General features: G+C 50.9%; 1 protein-coding gene across 3 annotated transcripts in view; it reads left to right on the forward strand.

The window, feature by feature from the left end:
* The window catches only part of SLC5A9 (solute carrier family 5 member 9), a 28,661-nt gene extending 16,671 nt beyond the window's left edge, over positions 1–11,990 (forward strand). For all 3 annotated transcript variants that reach the window (XM_045477294.1, XM_045477293.1, XM_045477292.1), the window contains 5 exons: positions 99–249; positions 2,005–2,173; positions 3,558–3,773; positions 6,999–7,158; positions 10,773–11,990. In XM_045477294.1, the coding sequence (XP_045333250.1) occupies positions 99–249; positions 2,005–2,173; positions 3,558–3,773; positions 6,999–7,158; positions 10,773–10,981 (905 nt within the window). In that variant the 3' untranslated portion in view covers positions 10,982–11,990. The remainder of the gene's footprint in view (positions 1–98; positions 250–2,004; positions 2,174–3,557; positions 3,774–6,998; positions 7,159–10,772) is intronic.
* The last annotated feature ends 5,628 nt before the right edge of the window (positions 11,991–17,618 follow it).

Below are 17,618 nucleotides of genomic sequence, written 5' to 3' on the forward strand. Positions count from 1 at the left end.
GGCCAGCACCACCCCCAGACTCCCGGCTCCGCCTGACGCTGCAGCCTCCATGGCTCCCGGCGGAGCTGGCCTTCACGGGAGACCTCGCCTCTCCCCAGGTCTGCGGGGCCTGATGATCGCCGTGATCCTGGCCGCCCTCATGAGCTCACTCACCTCCATCTTCAACAGCAGCAGCACCTTGTTTGCCATCGACGTGTGGCAGCGCTTCCGGAGGAAGGCCACAGAGCGGGAGCTGATGGTGGTGGGCAGGTGCGCTGCGCCCCCTTCCGGAGTTCCCCCCTCCCTGCAGGCACCCGCCCCCCCTCCGTGCCCTGGGCTGCCCTGGGGAGATTCTGCGGGTGGGGAGTCACAGCACCTGGTTCTAGCGTCAGATCCCTACATGACCTCAGGTTAGTCCCCCGCCGGCTCTGGACGCTCCTCCTTCAGAGTAAGGAGGAAAAAAAATCTCTTCCCTGTGTGTTCAACTTTCTCTTGCAAGTGAGCGACAGAGTGAGAGAAGCTGACAAGGCAATTAAGAAGGGAAAGGTGAGCTGTGTAGGTGGACGGAAGTTAGCAAGTAGCTCGCCCCCAGGAGCTTCAGGATCGGCTCTGGGCCGTATTCCAGGATAACAGAAAGCCTGTTAATTTTCTCCATCGGACCCCCCCCCCCACGCCCCCGTCCATCCCCCTTGCATCACACCTGGCGCTAGGCACCCAGGGACATCGTGCCCTGCCCTGCCCTGAGGGCTGCTCGCGGTCTCATGATGCAGCGTGGGGCCTGCCTCCATGGAGATGACCCTAGGAAGGCTGTCTCCAAAGGATGCAGAGCCTTACACACCAAGCTTAAGTATTTGAACTTTCTCTTGTTGGTTTTGATTTTATGCTTTTCAAAGTATCACTTGGTGGCTTATTTTCTTTTCCTCCCTAGGCTTGTAGTTTACACAGGGTTACTATGTTTACACAGGTTACAGGGTTTACACAGGGGCACTGTCTGAAATCTTTGCTTCCTAATTTAAGGCTCTGTGACTCAGGTTTCTGGACTACCATGTTTATTCTTCCCTTTTGGTAGGCGGTACTTGAGTTTCGATAACTTGCTCTCTTCCATCTCCTGCCTTTGCACACACTGCTCCTTCCACCAGGATGCCTTCAGTCCACTGCTGCCTAATGGAGCCCTAGCACCTGCTCACTCTGCCCCCAGCCCTGTGCACAGCACCTGAGCATCTAAGGATCGCCCTGTAGACTGTGGTAGCTGCCGCTCTAGTGGGGCCTGAGAGAGAAAATGTGCGAGGGAAGGGAGAGGAGAGGACAGGTGTGCAGAGACATTTCCAAAGAAGCGCCGTTTGAGCTCCCTCACAGCCCAGTTTCACTGCCATTTATTTCATCCATCAGTGGGGTTTTGGCGGCATCTCCTGGCCACATGCATTATTGCACCCAGCCCATCCAAGAAACGTTTTTCACTGCTTTCACACAAAATCCTAAGGGAGTGCTTTAGGGAACTTGAGCCTGAGCCAGGATCATTTGAGGGGGTGTCAGGAGAAGAAGGTGGAGTCCCTGTTCTGAGCTAAATGCCAGTGTAACGGTGCAGGGGTTAGATCTGGAGGAGCCCAAAGAAGGGAAAAGTCCCTGAAGTTAAAGCCATCCTGGAGAAGAGGGTTCTCTTGCACAGGGTTTGAATGCAGAAGAGAAGGAAAGGCATCCCAAGCCAAGACCAGAGGCCATTTACTGAGGTGGGTGGTGCTGTGAAAGGTGTGGATTCCTTCCTGAAGAACAGGTGGGCTTTATGACTTTAAAGACATCCAACTCAAAACTCCTGGGTTTCTTGGATTCTGGAATTCTGATATTCTGGGATTTTAACAGTCTGCATTTCCAGAACCTTGGCATTTCCGATCTCATAGCATTCTCTAATTTTGTTCCCATGCATCCCCCCCTCCCTCCCCCTTTCCTGGTTCCTTTGCATCACCTTCCCCCCATCCCATGCCCAGCCACCCTGAGCACGCCTCACGGTGCCCTGTGTCCTCCCTGCAGACTGTTTGTGGTGTTCCTGGTTGTCATCAGCATCCTCTGGATCCCCATCATCCAAAGCTCCAACAGCGGGCAGCTCTTCGACTACATCCAGTCTGTCACCAGCTACCTGGCCCCGCCTATCACTGCCCTCTTCCTCCTGGCCATCTTCTGCAAGAGGGTCACAGAGCCTGTGAGTGCAGTAGGACACCTGTCTCTCCCAGTACACCAGAGGGGCCGGAGACCTGATCTGTCCTTAATCCAGGGTCTCTCTGTGACATATTAGACATACCCACTGCCCCATTCAGGCTTCCATCTCCCCACCCATCAGGTCTTGATTCATTCATTCCCTCAACAAACATTCATCGATCCTATTACGGGGGCTCCCAGATGCAATGATTTACAAGGATGGGAATCATCCCTGCCAGATGGGAGAAAAGGTGATTCAATAAGAAATAATAACGAAATATAATAACTGCTGTGAGAGTAGAGATCAGGGGCACCTAACTTATGGGATGCCTGGGAGGGGGTCAGAAGTGACATCTGAGCCTAGGCCGAAGGGTTGATGGGGAAGAGAAGAGTGTTCCAAACACGTAGCATGGCGTGTGTGAAAGCCCAAGTCAGACTGGAGGACCTCTGGAGTCTGTTTCCTCTCTGACACCATAAGGTTCTGTATGTAGGCAATATAACAGCAATGAAGCAAAGTGCGGACCTGGCGAGGACCCTGCAGGCACGCCGTTCATGAAGCTGCTGAAAGCTGACAGCCTGGAGGAGCTAGAAGTCCCAGGAACCCCTCCCCCACCCCAGATAGGAAAGAGGGGCCCAACTCCGCTGGGGCTAAGGGATGTCATGGACAGCCTCTGCAAGAGCCACATGACAGCTCAAAGTCATTGCAAAGGAGACCTCAGAAACCCCTCTCCCGGGGGAGTACCCAGCAATCTGTCTACTGTTTCCAGAGGTCGAATCTCCCTGCTGATAACCATGGCGCACAGCAGGGCTTGGTTGAATTCTGAGTGTTTTGCTCATCCCAGAATTCTTGAAATCAGGATCAGCATCTCATTTTTTAAAATACGTATGGGAAACAGGTATAGGTGAGGTCAACTGGTGTTATAAACAAGACAGGGGAGGTGCTGGGGCTTTTCTTTTTAAAAAGCAAAACAGGAAGAGCTCTATTCTGATTTTTTAATTTATTGTAACAGAAAATCAGGATGGGGGATCCTGGTTTTCCTTGCTTATTACAAACGCATGTTCCATTCTTGTTGAATACTAAGCATCTATACAGAGTATTTATCAATTTCTCTTATTGCACACACAAAAACTCCAAGCCAATAGGTTGAGTCACTGCTTTGATCGTTCTGGAATGGAGCCAGGATCCAAATCCTAGTGTGTCTGACTCTGGAGCCTGTTCCCTTCCCAGTGCACCACTCTGCCCGTCTTTGAGTTCAGACAAAGCCTCAGCATTAATGGGGAGCTCACTAAGGCGGACCTGCAAACACCCTAACAACCCAGTGGCTTTTAGCTTCCTAGGACCTTGCAGCTGGACCTCACCCCTGCCCGTGTCTGCCCTCTCTCCACAGGGAGCCTTCTGGGGCCTCATGTTTGGCCTGGCAGTGGGGCTTCTGCGCATGATCCTGGAGTTCTCATACCCAGCCCCAGCCTGCGGGGAGGCGGACCGGAGGCCAGCCGTGCTGAAGGACTTCCACTACCTCTACTTTGCACTCCTGCTCTGTGGGCTCACTGCCATCGTCATTGTCACTGTCAGCCTCTGTACCACCCCCATCCCTGAGGAGAAGGCAAGTGGAGTGCTTGTCCTGGGGCCCCACAAAATGTTCTCCCTACCCCCAGTGTCTGAAATTCTACCATCAAGTTTTACTCCATTGGGTTGTCTCCTTTGCAGCCACACAGAGTCCTTGGGAGGAGGAGCTCATTGGGTTAGTAATTCCCATGTGAAAAGTAATTCATTCAATGGGAAATTTACTCAATGAGCCCCTACTGTGTGGCGGGCTCTGTGCTAGGGTTACCAAGATGAATGGGGCCTGCCAGCAAGTGTCGGGGACAGGCACCAGCACACGCAGTTACTCTACCACAAGAGAGTGAAGAAGGACCAAGCTCAAAGGGAGGGGCCGAGGACAGGAGGGGCTGTCACCCCTGGGGGCTGCATCGGGTTCCCTGACAAGGTCACTTTGAGCTGGCCCTAGAAGAAAGAGTAGGGATTCATTGGCCAGTTGAGACACAGGTAAATGAGGGGAGTCCCCCAGAGCGAGTCCTCACCACTCCTGTGCTCACAGATTTGCCAGTCTTCAGACTTTGAAGCTGTCTTTTGAAACCTTTCTTCATTAGAGCAAAAGAGTATTGGCTCCGGCTGCCATGACACGAAACCACAATCTGGGGGGTGAAACAACAGAAATGTATGTCCTCACAGTTCTGGAGGTGAGAAGTCTGAGGTCAAGGTGTCTGTAGGGCTGTTTGCTCTGAGGTCCCTTGTCCTTGGCTTGCGGATGCCTGCCTTCTCCTCTCTGTCCTCACCCTCTCTTTCCTTGTGCCCGTCTGTGCCCTCGTCTCCCCTTCTTTTGTTTTTAAAGTTTATCATTTTGAGAAAGAGAGAGCGAGCACAAGCAGGGGTGGGGCAGAGAGAGAGAGGGAGAGACAGAGAATCCCAAGCAGGCTCCCCACCATCAGCACAGAGTCCTATGTGAGGCTCGAACTCACAAACTGCAAGATCATGACCTGAGCTGAAACCAAGAGTGGGACAGTTAACTGAGCCACCCAGACACGCCCCCTAGTCTCCCCTTCTTATAGGGACACCAGTCATGTTGGATTAAGGCCACTCTATTGCCTTCATTTAACCTTAATTACCTCTTTAAACGCCTTCTCTCCATGTATAGTCACATTCTGAAGTCCTGGGGGTTAGGACTTTAACATATAAAATTGAGGGAGGGACACAATTCAGCCCAAAAATAAGAGCCCATGACAGAAGTTAGTCCCTGAAACATTGGGTGAAAGTTATGAATAACACCTCTGACCTGTATGGTGCTTTAGAGTTTGCAAAACGACTTTATACCCTTGGTACCATTAATTCCTACCGAGGAGCCAAGAGAGACCAATTTCTCTGGTGGCTCACTCCAGAAATGGTCTCTCTTCACTGCCTGAATCTTCAACTTCTTCTCCATTGTCTGCTCTCTCAGCCCCACACTGAGATGTCTCACACTTGAAAATCTCCTCCCTTCCCTAATTACGGCTGCCTCCCCTGCCCCCCGCCCTGCTCCTCGCCAGGACACCGTGCAGAGGGGTCTCCCCCCCCAGCCTTACTTTCCACTTCTTGTATACGTCTCATCCAGTCTGGTGTCCCACCTTCCCATTGCAGCTGCTCTCGCCAAGACCCCAATAACCTTCTTGTTGCAGAAAGTACTGGTCACATCCTCATCTTCATCCTCAGTGAGCTCTGAGAACCAGACACCGCTGACCACCCCCTGCCTCCTGAAGGGCTCTCTTCCGTTCACTTCCGTGACATATTCCTCTCCAGTATTGTCTTTCCACCCTCTGCTCTTCTGCCTTCTCTGCGGTCTTAAATGTCAGGGTTCCTTAGGAACCCAAATATGGCCTATAACCCTTCTCCCCACACTGTCTCTGAGTTATCTTATCCGTGTCCGTGGATTCAACCACCCTCTACATGAAGACAAAACTCAATTCTCTGTCGCTAGCCAAAGATTCAAACCCCAAATCCAACTGCCTCCCATGCCATGAAGTGACACCGCCCACATACTGCTCAATGACACACGGTATAAGTCTGAAGTAACATTTATGAAGATGTACTTACAAGGGAAGACGCAGCCCAGGCTCTCACGACCACGCAGAGGCGTAGCTGGACGCCGGCAGGAAGGGCCCCAGAAGACGGCCTCTCACCCTGCACCGCTGTACATATTTGTAGGAATCTGGGGCGGGGCAGGGGATACCTGGGTCAATATGGAACCAAGAGCTGCCTGGCTACAAAAAAAGGCTGTTTGGAAAGGAGGCCGTCCAGAGCTCAGTCACAGTTGGGTCCAACTGATACCAGCCAGAGGACTTGCTGTGCGTTCTGCCGAGCCTCCAGAAAGGGAGGAGAGGTCAAGCCACCAGGGCTGTCCACGGGACACAGGTGTGGTGCTCCTCACCTGGACACCTCCACCCTGCGGAGGCGGGCTCTGCTGGCAGTCTTTAGGCAGAGTCCTCCAGCTCGCCCACCACCCATCTGATGGCCCACGGCAGGAACCTGAGAGCCATGTCTGCGGATTCCTCGCCCGGCTCATTCAATCAGTCACCAAGGCCTGTGGGCCTTCCTCCTCAACATCCCAAAGACTGCCCCCTCCATCTATCCCAGAGGCTCTGTACGTCTTGCTCTGCTTTTCCAGCAGCCTCCAGGCAGGATCCCTTTGATTCACTCTGAGAGATCTTTTTTTTTTTAACATTTATTTATTTCTGAGAGACAGAGCACGAGTCGGGGAAGGGCAGAGAGAGAGGGAGACACAGAATCCCAAGCAGGCGCCAGGCTCTGAACTGTCAGCACAGAGCCAAATGCGGGCTCGAACTCATGAACTGTGAGATCATGACCTGAGACGAAGTCAGATGTTTGACCAACTGAGCCCTCCGGGCACCCCTCCAAGAGATCTTTCTAAATTCCACAACTTAGAGTCTTTTGCCTTTGTCTGAAGTCTGCAGTGACTCTCCATTGCCTACGAGTTTCTATTTACGAGTATCAACTCCACAGCCTGATCTTGGAAGCCTTTTGCCATGTGGCACCGGCCTCCCTGTCTGGCTTCTTTCCTCCCAGTTTCCAAACATGGAGCCTGGAACAGGTGCTCAGGGGTGCAGATTTTCAAAGACAGAGCATTCGGCTGGAGCAAGGCCTCCTGACTCGGCCCTGTGCCTGTTCCTCGAGCTCCTCACTGCTTTGCCGGCCTCCTTGAAGGGGGTTGTCTTTTCCCACAGTAAGACTGCCCCTCAAAAGTAACCGACTCAAGTGGTGTTTTCTTTCCCTTCAGCTCGCTCGCCTGACGTGGTGGACACGGAGCCATCCCCACTCTGAGTTGGAGAAGGAGGCCCCAGAGGGCACACCAGGGACCTCAGAGATGCCATCTGGGGCATGCCCTCCAGGAGGCGGAGAGACAGAGAACTCCAGCCAGGACCAAGACCAGCACAGAGGTAGGCTGGGGGGTCTGCTGGGGGGCACATGCCGCAGAGGAGCAATGGGGACAGATGCCATGTCATGGATCCCCAAAGACCCACATTTGGGAGTCATAGGGGATGGGGTCTCTGAGGGATGCCAAAAAAGTCACCTTCCCTTCCCACATGGCTATTAAACTATTTGAGAAGACAAATAAGAAGGCAGATGAGAGCCAAAATATTGCCATTTATTGTTACTGATAAAGGACAGGTGGAAAGATTCATTTTATATCCATGGGGAGGTATGCTTCCTTCTACTGAAGGCCAGCATGAGGCAGAGGAGCCCGTCAGCTGCCTGCCCCTGTGAGCACTGCAATGCCGAGAGGGAGGAGGGAGAGACAGAGCCAAGCATGCCCTCTTCGTGCTTCCCAAACCTACCAACAGGGACGTCCCTTCACCTCCCCTGCGGAGAATGAGCCTCAGGTCAGAAAATCAAAGGGTGTTACACTGAGTTCCCTCCAGATGGAAGGAAACACCAGGCACGTCAAAGTAACAGTGCCCCACCCATATTATTCATTTATTCCCCATAGAGCTTAGCAATTCTGCCTCTAGTCGCACAGAAGCATGGCTGTCCCTCCCGGGACTAGAGCAGCCGTGTGTCTATACAGTTCTCCCCATCTTCATCAGGTCCCTCTAGACCAACCACCATTCCTATGGGCATCCTCCTTGAGCTGCTATGGGCCATATCAATTTTGCCCCCTGGAGGCTCTCAAAGGTGTTAGAACAGTACCTGAGTTAGGTTTACTCCAAGGCTGCACGGTATCTAAAGTGGAAAGTTGGCATAAGACATAATGTAGCTGTTTTAGACATAATGCAGCTATAGCTTTTCTAGAGTGTGATTAAATAACGCCGTTAAAACATTCTGATATAATGACATTGGAGAGATTTCCTAAATTATAAAATTCCTAAGGAAAAATTACAGTCAGAAAAATTAGTTTGCAAGCAAAAGCCCCAAATCAAATTCTATTGCCCTCAGAAATTAATAATTTAATGAAATGTAAGTTCTAAGTTTACTTCCCGCTTCAGTTAGAGGGAACCCCAGCACCTGGGTGGAGTTGGGGTGCCTTCGGCAGCGGCCTTCTCCCTTTGGGTTTGGGAGTTCCTCCCAAGCCTCTGGTGTCCAAACTTTCAATAACTCACTTAGGCTGAGAGCCTAGGTAAGATCATCAAAGCACCCAGCTGCTGGACCTGAACGGCTGGTGGCACTGTGCTGCTCAGGTCCCTCACCTTCCCCAGGCTCAGGGGTGGGGGGGGCCTGTGCTCCCCCAAGACCTGAGAAAGTGCCCACCTTTCTCGAGGTCCTTCACCTTTGCTTAAGGCCCTGCCTAGAGAAACAGCCACATGCCTGGATCTAATGACATCGTAAGTTCCAGGACCCCACCAAGAGCTAAGACTCACATCTTCTTGCCCAAGCTGTGGCGATTAAAACCAGTGGTCCACGATAAAAGCTATCTGTAACGAAGAATGTAATCCTTTACAAACTTGCAAGGTCAAAACCCACAAGGGCTTACTTCAGAAAGCGCCACTGATCGCTTCTCGGCCTTTTGGCTAAGATCAAGTGCAGAAAGCGCCACTGAAGCTCAAAGTCCGATCAGGTGCCCCATTAGTTCCAGTGTGTTTTGCTCTGCAAAATGTAACCCCGGCCTCTTTCTCAGGCTTTGTGGTCCACGCACCAGGTGGGGTCTCAAAACTGTTTCTCCCCCAGTCATGGCAAGAAGCAAGTCTTGGCCCCTGTAAAATGTATGGCACAGAGGAGGCACAGGCTCTTTTAGGTGAGGCAGGTAGCAAGAGAACAAAGAGGAAGAAGCTGGGAAGGAAGGGCACAGCCTGTGCCCTCCCGGCTGACCCCTAGCGCTGCAGACTCATGTGGTGGTCGCACCTCCCCCCGGCTGGCCCCCATGCCACAGGGCAGAGCCCAGCCCTGGAGAAGCAGAGAGATGTCTGCTCCCTATTGGGGGCTGGCTCCCCAGAAACGCTAAGGAGGAGCTTCCCACTCCTTCCCATTAAAGGCGAACTCTGGGGGCACCTAGGTGGCTCAGTCGGTTAAGCGGCCGACTTCAGCTCAGGTCACAATCTCGTGGTCCGTGGGTTCGAGCCCCACATCAGGCTCTGTGCTGATAGCTCAGAGCCTGGAGCCTGTTTCAGATTCTGTGTCTCCCTCTCTCTCTCTGACCCTCCCCTGTTCATGCTCTGTCTCTCTCTGTCTCAACAATCAATAAACGTTAAAAAAATTTTTTTAAATAAAATAAAATAAAATAAAATAAAATAAAATAAAGGCGAACTCTGGACTCCCCTTCACAAAAGACCCACAGGCATGAAGGCTCATCTGTGCTGTCCTCAGGTTAAACAGCAAAATGGCAGTGTGATTTTGTGTCCTAGAAAAAGAACGATGAAAAAATTGTTAAGGACAGCAGAGTGGATCTGAAGGAAGTGTATACAGCCAGCTTGTGGACACACTTAGATGTGCTGAGCACCTCGTAACAGGCGCTCTGGGCCTCAGAATCCGCACGTGACTCCCTGTGTGTCATCTGCCCCTAAGGGGGGGCCTGAGAATCAGAAGAGAGTACTTGGAGGGGCTTGTAAAATGATAAAAGCTAGTAGAATTGAAATGCCACACGCCTGGCACTGCTTAGTGCAGCTTGTCGCTGAATGACCTTGAGCAAGTCCCTTCCTTTCTCTGAGCCTTTCTCCTCCTCCTCCTCCTCCTCCTCCTCCTCCTCCTCCTCCTCCTCCGTACAAGGAGGGAGCCAGACCAGATGGCATCCGGAGTGTTCATATCTCTGACACTCTGTAGTCACATTGAACTTACCAAGCACCAAGTGCCAAAGTCATTAAGACAGTAATGTGGGTTCTGTTCAACCTCAGTGAAAAGGTTTTCATATTAATTTTATTTTAATATGCTATCCGCTAATGCAAAAAGGAAACCCCTTAAAAATACTTTATTACTTCTTTTCGAACGTAGTTTTTAATGAACTCTGCTACCCTTTAACCTCAAAGCAACCCGGCCCTGGTGCTGGGGTCTGCATGGGCACAGTCTCACGTGCGGTGAGAACATTACAGTTTCCAGAGCCTCTCCCTGCTGCTCCAGCACGAGTCACTTTTTAAAACGCTACCAAATGTCCATTGTCATTCGATGCTCAAAACAACCCGGAGAAGAAGCGCTCGGTGCGGCAGGCCTATCCGAAAGGAAAAGAGCCTGCCGCTGGGAGACGCGGAGGGGGGTTGCACTGAACCTCAGGCAGACCAGCCGGGTGGCCCTGGCGCGGGAAGATCTCTCCGGCCCTCCTGGGACAGATCCTGCCCCGCCTGTCCTCGTGCTCTGAATGGGGATGAACCCCGTTATCCTCACCCCGTACCCCACCCTGTGGCACTGGGAGGCTCTGCTGGACGGCGGGACTGTAGCCAGACGGGCTGTAGCCAGAGCTCTCTCCCAGTCCCAGCCGGGAGCCCGGCCTGTTGGCTCGCAGGAGGGACCCAGCGCCACCCGCCCCTCTTTCTTCCGTGTCTCACCAGCTCTCCCTCCCCCCACCCCCTTGTCATTTCCCTTCACCTGGCCTGTCCCCCCCCTCCCCCCCACCGCTCCTGGTCCTCAGCCCGGCGCAGGCGCTGGGGCTGGCTGCTGTGGGACTGGTTCTGCGGGCTGGCCGGGCCCCCAGAGCAGGCGCTGAGCCCCGCGGAGACGGCCGCGCGCCAGCGGGAGCTGACCAGCATCGCCGAGGAACCGCTCTGGACACGCGTCTGCAACGTCAATGCCGTCCTGCTGCTGGCCGTCAACGTCTTCCTCTGGGGCTATTTCGCGTGACTTCGCAGACCCGCAGACCTCCAGCGGACACAGAGGAAACAGGGCCCAAGCCTGCGGCCTCAGAGACAGGCTTCCCTCGCATCTTGCCATGGAAACCGGCGACCACCGAGGAGGAGACACCAGACCCCCCCCCCCCACACACACACACACACCCACCAAGTGGAGAAACGGAGGCCAGAGAGGGCTCTGGGTTTGCTCAGGGCCACACATCAGGACTCGAACGAGCTCTTTTTCCATTACACTGAGTTACATCCCTACCTCAAAAACAGTTTCCACTCTCTTGGTGCGTCTATTCAGGAGTTTTTACTATGCATGTGTTTTAAGGTGTAAAAGAGTGGAGGATATAAGAAAAAGGGTAGCAAGAACATTACAAAAGTCCAAGTGTATCTTTGCTCACCCATATCTCTTCCTTTCTCCCGGTCTCCTTCCCCTCCCTCTCCAGTTCCCCACCCCGAGTCATCTGTTTCTAGCAGGTGCTACCCCAGAGGGCCTTTACTTCCCCTGACAGCCCCAAGGGAGTGAGGGACCGGGGTGGAGTGTAAGCGTGGCCACAGACCGAGTTTTGGGCAGGGAGCTCTGGGGCAAAGGAATCTCCTTGGCACCACTCAAATTCTGCCCCTTCCCACTGTCACGTCCAAACACGTGCAGAGTCTCCACGGCCTTGAGGAATTTGGAGTCCAGCTGGAGAGACAGGACTTGTTGAAAAGAATAAGCCCTGAAGAGGGCTAGCATGGGTGGCCTGGGAGCCACGGCGCCTGGGCCCCTGCCCCTCTCCTTCTGCCTGCCAGGCACCCACCTACCCTGGAAAACACCATGACCGGAAACTGGGTCACGATCCCACTCCTGCTCCCACGTCCTCTGGACCTGCCTCTGTGGCGGCACTGATGACGGTTCTGTGATGTTTATCTCCCCTAGGAGATTGAGTACTCCAAGGGGCGAGGACCAAGGGCCATGTCCCGAGTAACTTTGTACCCTGAAAGTAACAACATTCAATAAATGGTAGGCTTTGCGTGGTGGCTGGCTGGGTTGTGACTGGGGGAGCAGGCTGGAGGGGGAGCCTCCTTCAGCTGGAGTGAACACACTGCATCTCAGGTGTCTGGAAAGAGAACACAGCCCTGTCCCATTGCCAAGGACGCAGTGAGAAGGTCCCTTTCTCTCTCTCTCTGCATCTAGGCTGTCCCTACTCTCGTCGGACCCTCTCCAGTGCAGTCTGTGATCATCACTCCATGCTAACCACTCACTATAATTGACCACAATTAACATTCTAGTCCTTTGAGGCTTAAACGGCTGATTTTATGCACATCTCCTATTGCTGCCAAAGTTGCTCCAAATTTCAGTGTCCTCTGACCCTTTGACTTTACCCGTGTCACCTCACCTGCCCCTGCTTTTCTCATTGTTCCCCACTGACTTTACAGGGAACTCAGCTTTCCCCCTTGATTTTCCCCAAAACCATTCCCATGAAGGATTTGTGTGCAACCGATTATACTGAAGGCTTGGGGAGGGGAAGAATCCTAAACCACAGAAGCACAATTGGAAATTCAATATTGAACATGCCTCTTTTCCAGAGCTCCTCAGCAGCCTGCTATGAGGGTTCCCCACAGATCTCCCAGGCTCTAACCTGCTGTCTGCACTGCGGTACTCACTCCCTCCTCACTGCACACTCTCCCCATCCTGCAGGCCTTCTCCTCAACGTCCCCTCTCTTTGTTTTGTCGAGCCTGTCTGGATCCACACCTCTGTCCTCCAGCCCAGGGGTGCATGAGCACGCTGTCAAACATAGTAGGCCTGCAGGAAGGGTGGCCATTCTCCTTCTCTACCCTCTTCGCCCGGTTAGTTCCTATTTGTCTTCACATCAGCATAAAAGTCATGCACATCCTAAGGGAAACCGTATTGTCTCAGTGGTGACCTTACCATGGCCACCTGCCTTCTGGAGCAGATAAGTCCCCAGCACCCAGCATACAGTCTCATGGTCCCCTTTGACCTTTGAAGACAGTGTCAGAGTGACATCTGTATAACGATTTCATTAATATTCATCTCATCCCTAGATTGTAAGCTCCCCCACCAAATCACCGTCAAATACAGAGGTACCGGCCCATGGTGGATGCTAAAAAGAATGTGTTGTACGAATAAGTGAAAAAATAAATTAATGAATGAGTGAAAGAGTATCCATAGCAGAGGAAACCAAATATTCAAAACACAGAGGTGGGAGAAAAGCATGACACAATCAGGAAACAAAAAAGCAGCTTAAAATGTCTGGATTGGGGGCGCCTGGGTGACTCACTCAGTTGAGTGTCTTACTCTTGATTTCGTCTCTGGTCGTGATCCCAGGGTTGTGGAATCCACCCCTGTGTCGGGCTCCATGTTGAGTGTGGAGCCAGCTTAAAATTCTCTCCCTCTGCCCCTCTCCACTGCTTGCATGCTGTCTCTAAAATAATAAATAAAATTAAATAAAATATAAAATAAAATAAAATAAAATGTCCGGATTGGCAAGGCCATCGCTAGGCCACCTGGCTTCTTGGGCAAGTGAGCAAAAGTGCCCCTCCACCTTGGTGTTATGTGACCCCTCATAGGGCACCCAGGCTGCATTCTCACTGCTACAGCCCCTTTGTCCGGATGCTCCACCTGCACACCCAGGAGTGTCAGCCCTGCCGCGCTGGCTGGCGTTGAGGGAGATGAGCGGGGGCCAGCTCATGCTAAACCTGGAACTTCATTATTTCTTTCCCAGATCACTGCGCCAGCCTCTGTGTTCAAGCTCTCCTCTTCTGGCTCACCCTGCACACTATAGCAAGAAGGGTCTTTGTAAAATGTGAATCTCGTGTTGCCTGCCCCTGTAAGATTCTCTACCGTGCTTCCCAGCCTAGCAGGAGGCCCTACAAAAACTGCTAGAAATACCCCCAGGGTTCAGTCCTTGGGCCCCGTTCTCTACCGCAGCCAAAGATAGGCTGTTCTGTACAGCGGCTAAGAGCAGGGACTTGGAAGCCTGACTTTCTGGAAACTTCTAGCTCTGCCCCTTGCTGACTACATGATCCTGGGAAATTTGCTTAACGTCTCTGTCTCCTTTCTACAAACTGGAGATGCTAATTGCAGCCACTGCAGAGAGTTGCTGAGGGGATTGAGTGAGGTAATTAACATAAAGTATTTTAAACAGTGCCTGGCACATAAAGTCATAATTAAACTCCATAAACGTTAGCTACTATTACTAGTAATAGTAGCACCGTGGTGGGCGCACAGGAGACACGGACACTACGTGTCCTGTTATTTCAGAGCTGGCACAGCGTGCGGTCAGAGCAAAGAGGGGAGCAATGAATTTTTCTTGAGGAGTCAGGCAAGGACCTAACAGTCAAGTTCATATTGGAGCTGGACTTTGGAGGATGAGTAGGAGTTTTCTAGGATGAGTCACACAAGGTGGAGCGACAGCATGTGCAAAGGTGGTAAGGTGCCTATGTGCATGGTAAGTTCCCATAACATAGGGATAGTATTTACTCATTTGCCTATTTAATCTTCCTTTGTAAATCATGTTTTGTTTCAGCCTCTCACCTCTAAGGCGGAGCTCTGGTGTTTACTGACCTGAGACAGGAGAGAAATCTGCATCCGACCACCGAAGCAGAGGCTGCCAGTCCCACCCACGTCTCCCAGGCCTGCACCAGTGCGGTCTGCTGGGTGACTTCCTAAACAAAGCCCTGCAACTCTCTGCCGAGGGCTCTCTCTGGCTGCAGAAAAATGCTTAGCCACCCACACAGAGCGGGCTGGAAGTGCGGGGGAGTTAAGAGCCTAAGAGCAAGGCTCAACCAATGACAGACAAGCGTTGGTCAAATAAGTCGGAGGCTTGTTGTGAACCATCTCCAGAGGTTCTCAGGGACTGGAGCCCTGGTGGCCTACAGGCCCACAGCGTTAACCTGTCCATGAACACGCCTCCCCTTTCCTGATTCATTTCCTCCTGTTCCTGCCGGTGTTTCCTGGGATCGCCCGACCGATAAACTACTTGCACCTGCACTCATGTGCTGCTTCTGGGAAATCAAACTAAGAGAATTGCTTAAGACTCCAAAGTCCTTGTGCCCGAGCTTAATTTTGCTACTACTTGCTTTGTGAACCACCCTCCCCACCACTACCACTCGTCCGTTTCTTCAACATTAATAAACGGGAGGAGGGGGGTTGCAAAAATTCATAGTAGTTGAGATGAAATCTAGGAGCCTTCTAACACTGTGTGCCTATCGCAGCTCTGTCTCTGTGGGGCAGGCAGCACGCGGTGCTGGTGGTGGGTGTACAGGGAGAGCAAGCCACATGCCTGCACACTGGAGCGGACACAGCACAAGGAGAAACACACTGAAAAGTCGTTTCTAGAGAATTGAAATGGATTTGCCACAAGCAATAACGACATTTAGAAGTTGCTTTGGACTGTGAAGGGGTGGTGTGTAAAAACAAATAGTGCTCTTAAAAATACCGCGAAGGAACGTTTTTAAAACTGAACTGTAATTGAGCTCGGACCACAAAAGCACTCAATTTAATATGTGAGACTCGTAACTGTGTCTCTGGGCGTGAGAGTTCACATCAGTTAGAAGCCGCTGGAAGCTGCTGGCAACCCAGGCAAAACAGTGTCAGTTTTCCATTAACCTCGAACTAGTGTCTCTCTCGACTTCCAGCCCTAAGTAAGATTGCTGTAATTTCTTCTTTTCTCCAGGGTGAGAAGTTGGGAGAACTTTAAAGGTTATATATAAATATAAATCCTACAGACTTAAATTGAGCTAGTAACAGTTTACTTTCATATTTCAAAATCAAATCTCAGCTTTAGCTTGGACTCACAAAGTAGAAATGTCAGATTTTTTTGCTGTGGTCTTACATAAAATCTACAACTTTCACTTCAAGAGGAAAGAAAACCCCCACCATTTTACCTTATCCCCTGAATAGAATACAAAAGCCTTATCCATCTCTCAGAGTGGTTTTTATGTAAATTTTAGAATGGTGTCCCTTCAGAAAGGGAAGGAGTCTCAAGGGTCAGCAACCTCCTATGACCTCGGTCCTGGTCATACTTTCTCTGACCGGCCTCCCTGAGGTAAGTCTCATCAGACTCTGCTTGTTTGCCTCCAGTGACAGGGAGCTGCCTACCTCATTGGACCACACAGACAATTAGAAAGTTCTTTCTCTTACTGCCTAAACTTCGCATCCCTGCATTTCCAACCATTTACAGAAACTGACCCAACAATGTGGAATGAATCATTTACTCCAAGTGAATAATTTACTCCAAAATTACATCCCTGCTACTTGTGATTTATTCTTAAAAGAATAATTCACAAAACTGGGAACTCCCTGTAGAAGACAAATTAATCTGGGAAGAGAAGTACATGAAGACTAACGAATCTGGCCAATTTCGACCACTCACAATTATTTTGTAAAGACGATTCCATATCAGTCATCTAATTTGGTTCTCGGGACCACTCTAGAATGTGGAATTATTTACAAATGAAGAGACAAACTCAGAGGAGAAGTGATGTGTCCAAGCCCCATCACTCATTAGCAGAGTTAGTCCCTGAGCCCAGAGATGGGGATCTGCCTTCAGGGGTCACCCCCCCCCCCAAGCTGCTTACATATGCAGTGTTCTTTGTGGGTGGTGTGAGCTTCCAGGTACATGGGAGAGAAGTGCAAAGAATCGACAGTTCAAGCAGAGATCAATCTTATAAAAAAGGCAGGCAAGTACACTATTGCAGTATGTTGCATTGAAGACTGAAAGTAGAAGTGGGAGCAAAGTACTTCGGGAAAATAAAGAAGCAACAGATTCCCTGGTAGAGTTGGGGAGGTACGTTCACAGACATGACAATTTATTTTGGATTTTGAAGGGGGAGTAGAGATTTATGTGCAGAAAAATGGAATGTATTATATTCCAAGGAGCAGAAATGGCACAAAGCAAGACAAGTAGGTAACAGGGCACGGCGCGCTCGGGGATGTGAGGTGCGTGATGTGGCTGAAGCATCGGATGTGAAGATGTGTAAAGCACAACAGCTTGGAGGAATGGGTAGAGGAAATTCTAAGGCCATGGAATGCCACTATAGATTGAGCGCCATGATGTAACCCAAAACGGGATAGGGCCAGGGAGGGTGAGGAAGGGCAATGGATATATCCAAGGAGCATCTTATTGTTTATCTAGAAAGATTGTTATGGCAACAGAAAGAGAATAAATGAGAGGGTCAGAGGCTGCTAAGGGGTGGCAGTTTGTGGGGCTGTTGCAGTGTCACTGGAAAGAAGTAAGAGTCCCCAGCTGATGAATGGATAAACATGTATAGGCACACAGTGGAATGCCATTTAACATAAAAAGGTATGAAATTTTGATATGTGCTGCAACACGGATGGACCTTGAAAACATGCTTCATGGAATAAGCCAGACACACAGGATAAGTGTGGTAGGATTCTGCTTATATGAGGTGCCTAGAATAGACAAATTTGCAGAGACACGAAGTAAGTAGAATATTAGTTCCCAGGAGGTAAGGAGAGGGCGGAAGGAAAGGGTATTGTTTAATGGATATGGAGTTTATGTTGGGAATGATGAAAAAGTTTTGGGTATAAATAGTGGTGATGGGTACACAGCATTGTGAATGATTTAATGGCACTGAACTGTATGGTTACAAATGGTCAAAATAATAGTTATAT

This window comes from Leopardus geoffroyi, chromosome C1, assembly GCF_018350155.1.
Source record: "Leopardus geoffroyi isolate Oge1 chromosome C1, O.geoffroyi_Oge1_pat1.0, whole genome shotgun sequence".
In the NCBI taxonomy this organism is placed as follows: Eukaryota; Metazoa; Chordata; class Mammalia; order Carnivora; family Felidae; genus Leopardus; species Leopardus geoffroyi.